At 44.0% G+C, this 16,046-nt stretch overlaps 1 protein-coding gene across 1 annotated transcript in view; it reads right to left on the minus strand.

Annotated features, from left to right (window-relative positions):
• LOC120029580 (calcium-activated potassium channel subunit alpha-1-like) overlaps positions 1-16,046 on the minus strand; it is a 108,848-nt gene that overhangs the window by 61,113 nt on the left and 31,689 nt on the right. Inside the window, exons 9-13 of the mRNA XM_038974855.1 lie at positions 4,554-4,636; positions 2,576-2,645; positions 2,121-2,276; positions 1,622-1,731; positions 1,171-1,239 (exon numbers count right to left, since the gene is read on the minus strand). Coding sequence (XP_038830783.1) covers positions 1,171-1,239; positions 1,622-1,731; positions 2,121-2,276; positions 2,576-2,645; positions 4,554-4,636 — 488 coding nt within the window. The remainder of the gene's footprint in view (positions 1-1,170; positions 1,240-1,621; positions 1,732-2,120; positions 2,277-2,575; positions 2,646-4,553; positions 4,637-16,046) is intronic.

Consider the following 16,046-nt stretch of genomic DNA (forward strand, 5'->3'; position numbering starts at 1 on the left):
CGTCTGGGTTTGGCTGGCCGGGATGTCCTTGTCCCATCGCTCTCTAGCGACTCCTGCCGGGCGCATGCACGCTGACACGGTCGCCAGTTGGATAGTATTTCCTCCAACACATTGGTGCGGCTGGCTTCCGGGTTAAGCGAGCAGTGTGTCAAGAAGCAGTGCGGCTTGGCCATGTCGTGTTTCAGAGAACGCATGGCTCTTGACCTTCGCCTCTCCCGAGTCCGTACGGGAGTTGCAACGATGAGACAAGACCTTAGCCTCTCCCGAGTCCGTACGGGAGTTGCAACGATGAGACAAGACCTTAGCCTCTCCCGAGTCCGTACGGGAGTTGCAACGATGAGACAAGACCTTAGCCTCTCCCGAGTCCGTACGGGAGTTGCAACGATGAGACAAGACCTTAGCCTCTCCCGAGTCCGTACGGGAGTTGCAACGATGAGACAAGACCTTAGCCTCTCCCGAGTCCGTACGGGAGTTGCAACGATGAGACAAGACTGTAAAAGTACTGATAAACAACAACTACACATCACTGTGTAACTGCCTCCTTATGTTCAAGCCTGGTGGTGGCTGCATCATGGTATGGGTATGCTTGACATCGGCAATACTGGGGAGTTTTTCAGGATAAAAAGAAACGGGATGGAGCTAAGCACAGGCAAAATCCTAGATGAAAACCCACGAGGCGGCGCACAATTGGCCCAGCGTCGTCTGGGTTTGGCCGGCCGGGATGTCCTTGTCCTTGCTGACCACTGAGGTGCTGACCACTGAGGCGCTGACCACTGAGGCGCTGACCACTGAGGCGCTGACCACTGAGGCGCTGACCACTGAGGCGCTGACCACTGAGGCACTGACCACTGAGGTGCTGACCACTGAGGTGTGATTATCTATGAACTTTTGAACATCTTGGAGAACGATCTGGACTTAATAATAGCCATGTACATCCTGTTATAATCTCCACCCGGCACAGCCAGAAGAGGACTGGCCACCCCTCAGAGCCTGGTTCCTCTCTAGGTTTCTTTCTAGGTTCCTGCCTTTCTAGGGAGTTTTTCCTAGCCACCGTGCTTCTACATATGCAATGCTTGCTGTTTGGGGTTTTAGGCTGGGTTTCTGTATAGGACTTTATGACATCAGCTGATGTAAAAAGGGCTTTATAAACACATTTGATTTGAACTGTACCTGCTTTCCCGTATATCAGACTTGTACTCGATAGCGATCAGTAGCAGCTTTAGCTTCACATAGCAGAGTCTGGAGAGGAGCATTCAAAAACATCAATATTATTAAACAATCAATGGGACAGAGAGACAGAGAGACAGAGAGACAGACAGAGAGAGAGACAGACAGAGAGACAGACAGAGAGACAGACAGACAGACAGAGAGACAGACAGACAGACAGACAGACAGACAGACAGACAGACAGACAGACAGACAGACAGACAGACAGACAGACAGACAGACAGACAGACAGACAGACAGACAGACAGACAGAGAGAGAGGGGTGGGTGGGTGGGTGGGTGGGTGGGTGGGTGGGTGGGTGGGTGGGTGGGTGGGTGGGTGGGTGGGTGGGTGGGTGATGGTGATTGAATATAATTGATATAGTAGGTACTTCAGAAAACAGTGTCATACTTACTCACAAATGGTGGGGAAGGATAAGCCCACAAAGGCACTAGACAGGTACTCAGTATACATTTCATTGGCTACTCCTTCCAGGTAATACTTCTGCCACGTGTCCTCTTCAATCTGAAACAATAACGGATAAACATGGCTTGCAAAGGTACAGTACGTTATCAAGAACATATTTTATTTAACTCGCACAAAAAGTTAACAAAGTGACCATAAAGCAAATAACCCTGTAAGTGTAGGTACATCTACGGTGTTATCTTAAAGATAAAACAAGTATTCTGAAATTACAAATACAGGCAGAATATGGAATAGTCTGAAAATTCCCTTCATTAGTCTTCACTAAGACCTAGGCACCTACAGACAAAGTGTGACCAAAGGATGAAGAACAATGCTGTACAAAAGCCTGTGGAAAAGTGGAATAATCTCCAGCTCTTCCTGGTCATTCGAGACGGATTTGAACCAGCGACCTAATGATTACAGTCTGTTTAGGTCTCCCCAACATGTACCTTGATAAAGGACCTCATGGAGAAGAGGTTGGCCAGCATGGTGGAGAGGCCCTGAGCCAGACAGCTCTGTGCGATGAAGCCCAGCTTCAGCTCAGCAAGGCAAATGGCATCATCACCCTCCTTCCAGTTCCAACTGGGAATGTTCAAAAGATGGGCCTGGGGACACGCAGGAAAAACATTAGGGTTCCAAAATGTTGGTAATTGTCCCAAAATTCCCAGGTTTTGTAGCAATCCTGGTTGGAGGATTCCGAATGTCCTTTCAATCCATTCTGATTCCGGGAATCTGGAAAAACCTGGGAATTTTGTGAAAGTTACCTGAATTTTACAACCCTAAAATATATAATTGAGGTGCAGGAAGAACAGCAGTAGAGAACTCATGTTCTCAGCCTGCCTCCGCTGGAGTTTATTGACACGGTGTAATAAGTAGCACTCTGAAGGGGTTGTACTGTACACACCTTGTTGTGGTACTGCAACATCTGGGTAATGATTCTGATCTTCGGGTGGTAGTTCTTGATGGATATCACCCTGAGGTATTGTTAGAAGAAACAATGTAAGAACCCGTCTACAGAATCTTGGACTCGGTAGTAACACAGTTTTCTTGCTTAGGGAACTTGAGAGTTGACATTGGCATATTGTATGGCAGTCAGTTATAACAGTCAATTCTTTTTGGTACATTATCTATTATCAATGCATTACTCGAGAATACATAGAGCTGAAGTCGTAAATTTACATACACTTAGGTTGGAGTCATTAAAACTCGTTTTTCAACCACTCCACAAATTTCTTGTTAACAAACTATAGTTTTGGCAAGTCGGTTAGGACATCTACTTTGTGCATGATACACGTCATTTTTCCAACAATTGTTTACAGACAGATTCCAGTGGGTCAGAAGTTTACATACACTAAGTTGACTGTGCCTTTAAACAGCTTGGAAAATTCCAGAAAATTATGTCATGGCTTTAGAAGCTTCTGTTAGGCTAATTGACATTATTTGAGTCAATTGGAGGTGTACCTGTGGATGTATTTCAAGAACTACCTTGAAACTCAGTGCCTCTTTGCTTGACATCATGGGAAAATCAAAAGAAATAAGCCAAGACTTTCAGAAAAAAATTGTAGACCTCCACAAGTCTGGTTCATCCTTGGGAGCAATTTCCAAATACCTGAAGGTATGACGTTCATCTGTACAAACAATAGTATGCAAGTATAAACACCATGGGACCATGCAGCCGTCATACCGCTCAGGAAGGAGACGCATTCTGTCTCGTAGAGAGACAGTGAAAATCAATCCCAGAACAACAGCAAAGGACCTTGTGAAGATGCTGGAGGAAACAGGTTCAAAAGTATCTATATCCATAGTAAAATGAGTCCAATGTCAACATAACCTGAAAGGCCGCTCAGCAAGGAAGAAGCCACTGCTCCAAAACCGCCATAAAAAAGCCAGACTACAGTTTGCAACTGCACATGGGGACAAAGACCGTACTTTCTGGAGAAATGTCCTCTGGTCTGATGAAACAAAAATAGAACTGTTTGGCCATAATGACCATGTTATGTTTGGAGGAAAAAGGGGGAGGCTTGCAAGCCGAAGAACACCATCCCAACCGTGAAGCACAGGGGTGGCAGCATCATGTTGTGGGGGTGCTTTGCTGAAGGAGGGACTGGTGCACTTCACAAAATAGATGGCATCATGAGGCAGGAAAATTACGTGGATATATTGAAGCAACATCTCAAAACATCAGTCAGGAAGTTAAAGCTTGGTCGCAAATGGGTCTTCCAAATGGACAATGACCCCAAGCATACTTCCAAAGTTGTGGCAAAATGGCTTAAGGACAACAAAGTCAAGGTATTGGAGTGGCCATCACAAAGCCCTGAACTCAATCCTATAGAAAATGTGTGGGAAAAACTGAAAAAGCGTGTGCGAGCAAGGAGGCCTACAAACCTGACTCAGTTACACCAGCTCTGTCAGGAGAAATGGGCCAAAATTCACCCAACTTGTTGTGGAAAGCTTGTGGAAGGCTACCCGAAACGTTTGACCCAAGTTAAACAATTTAAAGGCAATGCTACCAAATACTAATTGAGAGTATGTAAACATCTGACCCACTGGGAATGTGCTGAAAGAAATACAAGCTGAAATAAATAATACTCTCTGCTATTATTCTGACATTTCACATTCTTAAAATAAAGTGGCGATCCTAACTGACCTAAGATATTTACTAGGATTAAATGTCAGGAATTGTGAAAAACTGAGTTTAAATTTATTTGGCTACGGTGTATGTAAACGTCCCACTTCAACTGTATTCACATGCTCTCAAGCATAATTTTATTCCTCTAGTCATGTTTCAATAGGATAGTAAATGTAATATGTTTTGTAAATCAACAATTTCTTTGCAATGTATATTTGTACAACACAATAGGTTGATAAAGTTGTCTCTGTACCTCATGATGTTGGAAGCATCCTCAGCATCAGGGTCTGCACAGTATTTATTAGCTAGGATCAAACAGGCATCTGCTGACTCTATCTGAGGGAGGACAGAGAGATAAGACCTGACTATCTATCTGAGGGATGACAGAGAGATAAGATAAGACCTGACTATCTGAGGGATGACAGAGAGATTAGACCTGAATCTATCTGAGGGATGACAGAGAGATAAGACCTGACTATCTGTGGGATGACAGAGAGACTAGATAAGACCTGACTATCTGAGGGATGACAGAGAGACTAGATAAGCCCTGACTATCTGAGGGATGACAGATAGACTAGATAAGACCTGACTATCTGAGGGATGACAGAGAGACTAGATAAGACCTGACTATCTGATGGATGACAGAGAGACTAGATAAGACCTGACTATCTGAGGGATGACAGAGAGACTAGATAAGACCTGACTATCTGAGGGATGACAGAGAGACTAGATAAGACCTGACTATCTGAGGGATGACAGAGAGACTAGATAAGACCTGACTATCTGAGGGATGACAGAGAGACTAGATAAAGACCTGAATCTATCTGAGGGATGACAGAGAGACTAAATAAGACCTGAATCTATCTGAGGGATGACAGAGAGACTAAATAAGACCTGACTATCTGAGTGGTGGCAGAGAGACTAGATAAGACCTGACTATCTGAGGGATGACAGAGAGACTAGATTAAGACCTGAATCTTTCTGAGGGATGACAGAGAGACTAGATAAGACCTGACTATCTGAGGGATGACAGAGAGACTATATTAAGACCTGAATCTATCTGAGGGATGACAGAGAGACTAAATAAGACCTGACTATCTGTGTGGTGACAGAGAGACTAGATAAGACCTGACTATCTGAGGGATGACAGAGAGACTAGATTAAGACCTGAATCTATCTGAGGGATGACAGAGAGACTGGATAAGACCTGACTATCTGAGGGGTGACAGAGAGACTAGATAAGACCTGACTCTATCTGAGGGATGACAGAGAGACTAGATAAGACCTGACTATCTGAGGGATGACAGAGAGACTAGATTAAGACCTGAATCTATCTGAGGGATGACAGAGAGACTAGATAAGACCTGACTATCTGAGGGATGACAGAGAGACTAGATAAGACCTGACTATCTGAGGGATGACAGAGAGACTAGATTAAGACCTGAATCTGAGTGGTAAAAAAGAGAGACTAGATAAGACCTGACTATCTGAGGGATGACAGAGAGACTAGATAAGACCTGACTATCTGAGTGGTGACAGAGAGACTAGATAAGACCTGACTATCTGAGGGATGACAGAGATAAGACCTGAATCTATCTGAGGGATTACAGAGAGACTAGATAAGACCTGACTATCTGAGGGATGACAGAGAGACTAGATAAGACCTGACTATCTGAGGGATGACAGAGAGACTAGATAAGACCTGACTATCTGAGGGATGACAGAGAGACTAGATAAGACCTGACTATCTGAGGGTTGACAGAGACTAGATAAGACCTGACTATCTGAGGGATGACAGAGAGACTAGATAAGACCTGACTATCTGAGGGATGACAGAGAGACTAGATAAGACCTGACTATCTGAGGGATGACAGAGAGACTAGATAAGACCTGACTATCTGAGGGATGACAGAGAGACTAGATAAGACCTGACTATCTGAGGGTTGACAGAGACTAGATAAGACCTGACTATCTGAGGGATGACAGAGAGACTAGATAAGACCTGACTATCTGAGGGATGACAGAGAGACTAGATAAGACCTGACTATCTGAGGGATGACAGAGAGACTAGATTAAGACCTGAATCTATCTGAGGGATGACAGAGAGACTAAATAAGACCTGAATCTATCTGAGGGATGACAGAGAGACTAAATAAGACCTGACTATCTGAGTGGTGGCAGAGAGACTAGATAAGACCTGACTATCTGAGGGATGACAGAGAGACTAGATTAAGACCTGAATCTATCTGAGGGATGACAGAGAGACTAGATAAGACCTGACTATCTGAGGGATGACAGAGAGATTAGACCTGAATCTATCTGAGGGATGACAGAGAGATAAGACCTGACTATCTGAGGGATCACAGAGAGACTAGATAAGACCTGACTATCTGAGGGATGACACAGAGACTAGATAAGACCTGACTATCTGAGGGATGACAGAGAGACTAGATTAAGACCGGAATCTATCTGAGGGATGACAGAGAGACTAGATAAGACCTGACTATCTGAGGGATGACAGAGAGACTAGATAAGACCTGACTATCTGAAGGATGACAGAGAGACTAGATTAAGACCTGAATCTGAGTGGTAAAAAAGAGAGACTAGATAAGACCTGACTATCTGAGGGATGACAGAGAGACTAGATAAGACCTGACTATCTGAGTGGTGACAGAGAGACTAGATAAGACCTGACTATCTGAGGGATGACAGAGATAAGACCTGAATCTATCTGAGGGATTACAGAGAGACTAGATAAGACCTGACTATCTGAGGGATGACAGAGAGACTAGATAAGACCTGACTATCTGAGGGATGACAGAGTGACTAGATTAAGACCTGACTATCTGAGGGATCACAGAGAGACTAGATAAGACCTGACTATCTGAGGGATGACAGAGAGATAAGACCTGACTATCTGAGGGATGACAGAGAGATAAGATAAGACCTGATTATCTGAGGGATGACAGAGAGATAAGACCTGACTATCTGAGGGATGACAGAGAGATAAGATAAGACCTGACTATCTGAGGGATGACAGAGAGATTAGACCTGAATCTATCTGAGGGATGACAGAGAGATAAGACCTGACTATCTGAGGGATGACAGAGAGACTAGATAAGACCTGACTATCTGAGGGATGACAGAGAGACTAGATAAGACCTGACTATCTGAGGGATGACAGAGAGACTAGATAAGACCTGACTATCTGAGGGATGACAGAGAGACTAGATAAGACCTGACTATCTGAGGGTTGACAGAGACTAGATAAGACCTGACTATCTGAGGGATGACAGAGAGACTAGATAAGACCTGACTATCTGAGGGATGACAGAGAGACTAGATAAGACCTGACTATCTGAGGGATGACAGAGAGACTAGATTAAGACCTGACTATCTGAGGGATGACAGAGAGACTAGATAAGACCTGACTATCTGAGGGATGACAGAGAGACTAGATTAAGACCTGAATCTATCTGAGGGATGACAGAGAGACTAAATAAGACCTGAATCTATCTGAGGGATGACAGAGAGACTAAATAAGACCTGACTATCTGAGTGGTGGCAGAGAGACTAGATAAGACCTGACTATCTGAGGGATGACAGAGAGACTAGATTAAGACCTGAATCTATCTGAGGGATGACAGAGAGACTAGATAAGACCTGACTATCTGAGGGATGACAGAGAGATTAGACCTGAATCTATCTGAGGGATGACAGAGAGATAAGACCTGACTATCTGAGGGATCACAGAGAGACTAGATAAGACCTGACTATCTGAGTGGTGGCAGAGAGACTAGATAAGACCTGACTATCTGAGGGATGACAGAGAGACTAGATAAGACCTGACTATCTGAGGGATGACAGAGAGACTAGATAAGACCTGACTATCTGAGGGATGACAGAGAGACTAGATTAAGACCTGAATCTGAGTGGTAAAAAAGAGAGACTAGATAAGACCTGACTATCTGAGGGATGACAGAGAGACTAGATAAGACCTGACTATCTGAGTGGTGACAGAGAGACTAGATAAGACCTGACTATCTGAGGGATGACAGAGATAAGACCTGAATCTATCTGAGGGATTACAGAGAGACTAGATAAGACCTGACTATCTGAGGGATGACAGAGAGACTAGATAAGACCTGACTATCTGAGGGATGACAGAGAGACTAGATAAGACCTGACTATCTGAGGGATGACAGAGAGACTAGATAAGACCTGACTATCTGAGGGTTGACAGAGACTAGATAAGACCTGACTATCTGAGGGATGACAGAGAGACTAGATAAGACCTGACTATCTGAGGGATGACAGAGAGACTAGATAAGACCTGACTATCTGAGGGATGACAGAGAGACTAGATAAGACCTGACTATCTGAGGGATGACAGAGAGACTAGATAAGACCTGACTATCTGAGGGTTGACAGAGACTAGATAAGACCTGACTATCTGAGGGATGACAGAGAGACTAGATAAGACCTGACTATCTGAGGGATGACAGAGAGACTAGATAAGACCTGACTATCTGAGGGATGACAGAGAGACTAGATTAAGACCTGAATCTATCTGAGGGATGACAGAGAGACTAAATAAGACCTGAATCTATCTGAGGGATGACAGAGAGACTAAATAAGACCTGACTATCTGAGTGGTGGCAGAGAGACTAGATAAGACCTGACTATCTGAGGGATGACAGAGAGACTAGATTAAGACCTGAATCTATCTGAGGGATGACAGAGAGACTAGATAAGACCTGACTATCTGAGGGATGACAGAGAGATTAGACCTGAATCTATCTGAGGGATGACAGAGAGATAAGACCTGACTATCTGAGGGATCACAGAGAGACTAGATAAGACCTGACTATCTGAGGGATGACACAGAGACTAGATAAGACCTGACTATCTGAGGGATGACAGAGAGACTAGATTAAGACCGGAATCTATCTGAGGGATGACAGAGAGACTAGATAAGACCTGACTATCTGAAGGATGACAGAGAGACTAGATTAAGACCTGAATCTGAGTGGTAAAAAAGAGAGACTAGATAAGACCTGACTATCTGAGGGATGACAGAGAGACTAGATAAGACCTGACTATCTGAGTGGTGACAGAGAGACTAGATAAGACCTGACTATCTGAGGGATGACAGAGATAAGACCTGAATCTATCTGAGGGATTACAGAGAGACTAGATAAGACCTGACTATCTGAGGGATGACAGAGAGACTAGATAAGACCTGACTATCTGAGGGATGACAGAGTGACTAGATTAAGACCTGACTATCTGAGGGATCACAGAGAGACTAGATAAGACCTGACTATCTGAGGGATGACAGAGAGATAAGACCTGACTATCTGAGGGATGACAGAGAGATAAGATAAGACCTGATTATCTGAGGGATGACAGAGGGATAAGACCTGACTATCTGAGGGATGACAGAGAGATAAGATAAGACCTGACTATCTGAGGGATGACAGAGAGATTAGACCTGAATCTATCTGAGGGATGACAGAGAGATAAGACCTGACTATCTGAGGGATGACAGAGAGACTAGATAAGACCTGACTATCTGAGGGATGACAGAGAGACTAGATAAGACCTGACTATCTGAGGGATGACAGAGAGACTAGATAAGACCTGACTATCTGAGGGATGACAGAGAGACTAGATAAGACCTGACTATCTGAGGGTTGACAGAGACTAGATAAGACCTGACTATCTGAGGGATGACAGAGAGACTAGATAAGACCTGACTATCTGAGGGATGACAGAGAGACTAGATAAGACCTGACTATCTGAGGGATGACAGAGAGACTAGATTAAGACCTGAATCTATCTGAGGGATGACAGAGAGACTAAATAAGACCTGAATCTATCTGAGGGATGACAGAGAGACTAAATAAGACCTGACTATCTGAGTGGTGGCAGAGAGACTAGATAAGACCTGACTATCTGAGGGATGACAGAGAGACTAGATTAAGACCTGAATCTATCTGAGGGATGACAGAGAGACTAGATAAGACCTGACTATCTGAGGGATGACAGAGAGATTAGACCTGAATCTATCTGAGGGATGACAGAGAGATAAGACCTGACTATCTGAGGGATCACAGAGAGACTAGATAAGACCTGACTATCTGAGGGATGACACAGAGACTAGATAAGACCTGACTATCTGAGGGATGACAGAGAGACTAGATTAAGACCGGAATCTCTCTGAGGGATGACAGAGAGACTAAATAAGACCTGACTATCTGAGTGGTGACAGAGAGACTAGATAAAACCTGACTATCTGAGGGATGACAGAAAGACTAGATTAAGACCTGAATCTATCTGAGGGATGACAGAGAGACTAGATAAGACCTGACTATCTGAGGGATGACAGAGATAAGACCTGAATCTATCTGAGGGATTACAGAGAGACTAGATAAGACCTGACTATCTGAGGGATGACAGAGAGACTAGATAAGACCTGACTATCTGAGGGATGACAGAGTGACTAGATTAAGACCTGACTATCTGAGGGATCACAGAGAGACTAGATAAGACCTGACTATCTGAGGGATGACAGAGAGATAAGACCTGACTATCTGAGGGATGACAGAGAGATAAGATAAGACCTGATTATCTGAGGGATGACAGAGGGATAAGACCTGACTATCTGAGGGATGACAGAGAGATAAGATAAGACCTGACTATCTGAGGGATGACAGAGAGATTAGACCTGAATCTATCTGAGGGATGACAGAGAGATAAGACCTGACTATCTGAGGGATGACAGAGAGACTAGATAAGACCTGACTATCTGAGGGATGACAGAGAGACTAGATAAGACCTGACTATCTGAGGGATGACAGAGAGACTAGATAAGACCTGACTATCTGAGGGATGACAGAGAGACTAGATAAGACCTGACTATCTGAGGGTTGACAGAGACTAGATAAGACCTGACTATCTGAGGGATGACAGAGAGACTAGATAAGACCTGACTATCTGAGGGATGACAGAGAGACTAGATAAGACCTGACTATCTGAGGGATGACAGAGAGACTAGATTAAGACCTGAATCTATCTGAGGGATGACAGAGAGACTAAATAAGACCTGAATCTATCTGAGGGATGACAGAGAGACTAAATAAGACCTGACTATCTGAGTGGTGGCAGAGAGACTAGATAAGACCTGACTATCTGAGGGATGACAGAGAGACTAGATTAAGACCTGAATCTATCTGAGGGATGACAGAGAGACTAGATAAGACCTGACTATCTGAGGGATGACAGAGAGATTAGACCTGAATCTATCTGAGGGATGACAGAGAGATAAGACCTGACTATCTGAGGGATCACAGAGAGACTAGATAAGACCTGACTATCTGAGGGATGACACAGAGACTAGATAAGACCTGACTATCTGAGGGATGACAGAGAGACTAGATTAAGACCGGAATCTCTCTGAGGGATGACAGAGAGACTAAATAAGACCTGACTATCTGAGTGGTGACAGAGAGACTAGATAAAACCTGACTATCTGAGGGATGACAGAAAGACTAGATTAAGACCTGAATCTATCTGAGGGATGACAGAGAGACTAGATAAGACCTGACTATCTGAGGGATGACAGAGAGACTAGATAAGACCTGACTATCTGAGGGATGACAGAGAGACTAGATTAAGACCTGAATCTATCTGAGTGTTGACAGAGAGACTAGATAAAACCTGACTATGAGAGGGATGACAGAGAGACTAGATAAGACCTGACTATCTGAGGGATGACAGAGAGATTAGACCTGACTATCTGAGGGATGACAGAGAGACTAGATAAGACCTGAATCTATCTGAGGGATGACAGAGAGACTAGATAAGACCTGACTATCTGAGGGATGACAGAGAGACTAGATAAAACCTGACTATCTGAGGGATGACAGAGAGACTAGATAAGACCTGACTATCTGAGGGATGACAGAGAGACTAGATTAGACCTGCCTATTTGAGGGATGACAGAGCGAATAGATAAGACCTGACTATCTGAGGGATGACAGAGAGACTAGATAAGACCTGACTATCTGAGGGATGACAGAGAGACTAGATAAGACCTGACTATCTGAGGGATGACAGAGAGACTAGATTAGACCTGACTATTTGAGGGATGACAGAGAGACTAGATAAGACCTGACTATCTGAGGGATGACAGAGAGATTAGACCTGACTATCTGAGGGATGACAGAGAGACTAGATAAGACCTGAATCTATCTGAGGGATGACAGAGAGACTAGATAAGACCTGACTATCTGAGGGAGGACAGAGAGACTAGATAAAACCTGACTATCTGAGGGATGACAGAGAGACTAGATAAGACCTGACTATCTGAGGGATGACAGAGAGACTAGATTAGACCTGCCTATTTGAGGGATGACAGAGCGACTAGATAAGACCTGACTATCTGAGGGATGACAGAGAGACTAGATTAGACCTGACTATCTGAAGGATGACAGAGAGACTAGATAAGACCTGACTATCTGAGGGATGACAGAGAGACTAGATTAAGACCTGAATCTATCTGAGGGATGACAGAGAGACTGGATAAGACCTGACTATCTGAGGGGTGACAGAGAGACTAGACCTGAATCTATCTGAGGGATGACAGAGAGATAAGACCTGACTATCTGAGGGATCACAGAGAGACTAGATAAGACCTGACTATCTGAGGGATGACACAGAGACTAGATAAGACCTGACTATCTGAGGGATGACAGAGAGACTAGATTAAGACCGGAATCTATCTGAGGGATGACAGAGAGACTAGATAAGACCTGACTATCTGAGGGATGACAGAGAGACTAGATAAGACCTGACTATCTGAGGGATGACAGAGAGACTAGATTAAGACCTGAATCTGAGTGGTAAAAAAGAGAGACTAGATAAGACCTGACTATCTGAGGGATGACAGAGAGACTAGATAAGACCTGACTATCTGAGTGGTGACAGAGAGACTAGATAAGACCTGACTATCTGAGGGATGACAGAGATAAGACCTGAATCTATCTGAGGGATTACAGAGAGACTAGATAAGACCTGACTATCTGAGGGATGACAGAGAGACTAGATAAGACCTGACTATCTGAGGGATGACAGAGTGACTAGATTAAGACCTGACTATCTGAGGGATCACAGAGAGACTAGATAAGACCTGACTATCTGAGGGATGACAGAGAGATAAGACCTGACTATCTGAGGGATGACAGAGAGATAAGATAAGACCTGATTATCTGAGGGATGACAGAGAGATAAGACCTGACTATCTGAGGGATGACAGAGAGATAAGATAAGACCTGACTATCTGAGGGATGACAGAGAGATTAGACCTGAATCTATCTGAGGGATGACAGAGAGATAAGACCTGACTATCTGAGGGATGACAGAGAGACTAGATAAGACCTGACTATCTGAGGGATGACAGAGAGACTAGATAAGACCTGACTATCTGAGGGATGACAGAGAGACTAGATAAGACCTGACTATCTGAGGGATGACAGAGAGACTAGATAAGACCTGACTATCTGAGGGTTGACAGAGACTAGATAAGACCTGACTATCTGAGGGATGACAGAGAGACTAGATAAGACCTGACTATCTGAGGGATGACAGAGAGACTAGATAAGACCTGACTATCTGAGGGATGACAGAGAGACTAGATTAAGACCTGAATCTATCTGAGGGATGACAGAGAGACTAAATAAGACCTGAATCTATCTGAGGGATGACAGAGAGACTAAATAAGACCTGACTATCTGAGTGGTGGCAGAGAGACTAGATAAGACCTGACTATCTGAGGGATGACAGAGAGACTAGATTAAGACCTGAATCTATCTGAGGGATGACAGAGAGACTAGATAAGACCTGACTATCTGAGGGATGACAGAGAGATTAGACCTGAATCTATCTGAGGGATGACAGAGAGATAAGACCTGACTATCTGAGGGATCACAGAGAGACTAGATAAGACCTGACTATCTGAGGGATGACACAGAGACTAGATAAGACCTGACTATCTGAGGGATGACAGAGAGACTAGATTAAGACCGGAATCTCTCTGAGGGATGACAGAGAGACTAAATAAGACCTGACTATCTGAGTGGTGACAGAGAGACTAGATAAAACCTGACTATCTGAGGGATGACAGAAAGACTAGATTAAGACCTGAATCTATCTGAGGGATGACAGAGAGACTAGATAAGACCTGACTATCTGAGGGATGACAGAGAGACTAGATAAGACCTGACTATCTGAGGGATGACAGAGAGACTAGATTAAGACCTGAATCTATCTGAGTGTTGACAGAGAGACTAGATAAAACCTGACTATGAGAGGGATGACAGAGAGACTAGATAAGACCTGACTATCTGAGGGATGACAGAGAGATTAGACCTGACTATCTGAGGGATGACAGAGAGACTAGATAAGACCTGAATCTATCTGAGGGATGACAGAGAGACTAGATAAGACCTGACTATCTGAGGGATGACAGAGAGACTAGATAAAACCTGACTATCTGAGGGATGACAGAGAGACTAGATAAGACCTGACTATCTGAGGGATGACAGAGAGACTAGATTAGACCTGCCTATTTGAGGGATGACAGAGCGAATAGATAAGACCTGACTATCTGAGGGATGACAGAGAGACTAGATAAGACCTGACTATCTGAGGGATGACAGAGAGACTAGATAAGACCTGACTATCTGAGGGATGACAGAGAGACTAGATTAGACCTGACTATTTGAGGGATGACAGAGAGACTAGATAAGACCTGACTATCTGAGGGATGACAGAGAGACTAGATTAAGACCTGAATCTATCTGAGTGTTGACAGAGAGACTAGATAAGACCTGACTATCAGAGGGATGACAGAGAGACTAGATAAGACCTGACTATCTGAGGGATGACAGAGAGATTAGACCTGACTATCTGAGGGATGACAGAGAGACTAGATAAGACCTGAATCTATCTGAGGGATGACAGAGAGACTAGATAAGACCTGACTATCTGAGGGAGGACAGAGAGACTAGATAAAACCTGACTATCTGAGGGATGACAGAGAGACTAGATAAGACCTGACTATCTGAGGGATGACAGAGAGACTAGATTAGACCTGCCTATTTGAGGGATGACAGAGCGACTAGATAAGACCTGACTATCTGATGGATGACAGAGAGACTAGATTAGACCTGACTATCTGAAGGATGACAGAGAGACTAGATAAGACCTGACTATCTGAGGGATGACAGAGAGACTAGATTAAGACCTGAATCTATCTGAGGGATGACAGAGAGACTGGATAAGACCTGACTATCTGAGGGGTGACAGAGAGACTAGATAAGACCTGACTCTATCTGAGGGATGACAGAGAGACTAGATAAGACCTGACTATCTGAGGGATGACAGAGAGACTAGATTAAGACCTGAATCTATCTGAGGGATGACAGAGAGACTAGATAAGACCTGACTATCTGAGGGATGACAGAGAGACTAGATAAGACCTGACTATCTGAGGGATGACAGAGAGACTAGATTAAGACCTGAATCTGAGTGGTAAAAAAGAGAGACTAGATAAGACCTGACTATCTGAGGGATGACAGAGAGACTAGATAAGACCTGACTATCTGAGGGATGACAGAGAGACTAGATTAAGACCTGAATCTATCTGAGGGATGACAGAGAGACTAGATTAAGAAATGAATCT

This window comes from Salvelinus namaycush, chromosome 35, assembly GCF_016432855.1.
Source record: "Salvelinus namaycush isolate Seneca chromosome 35, SaNama_1.0, whole genome shotgun sequence".
NCBI classification, from domain to species: Eukaryota; Metazoa; Chordata; class Actinopteri; order Salmoniformes; family Salmonidae; genus Salvelinus; species Salvelinus namaycush.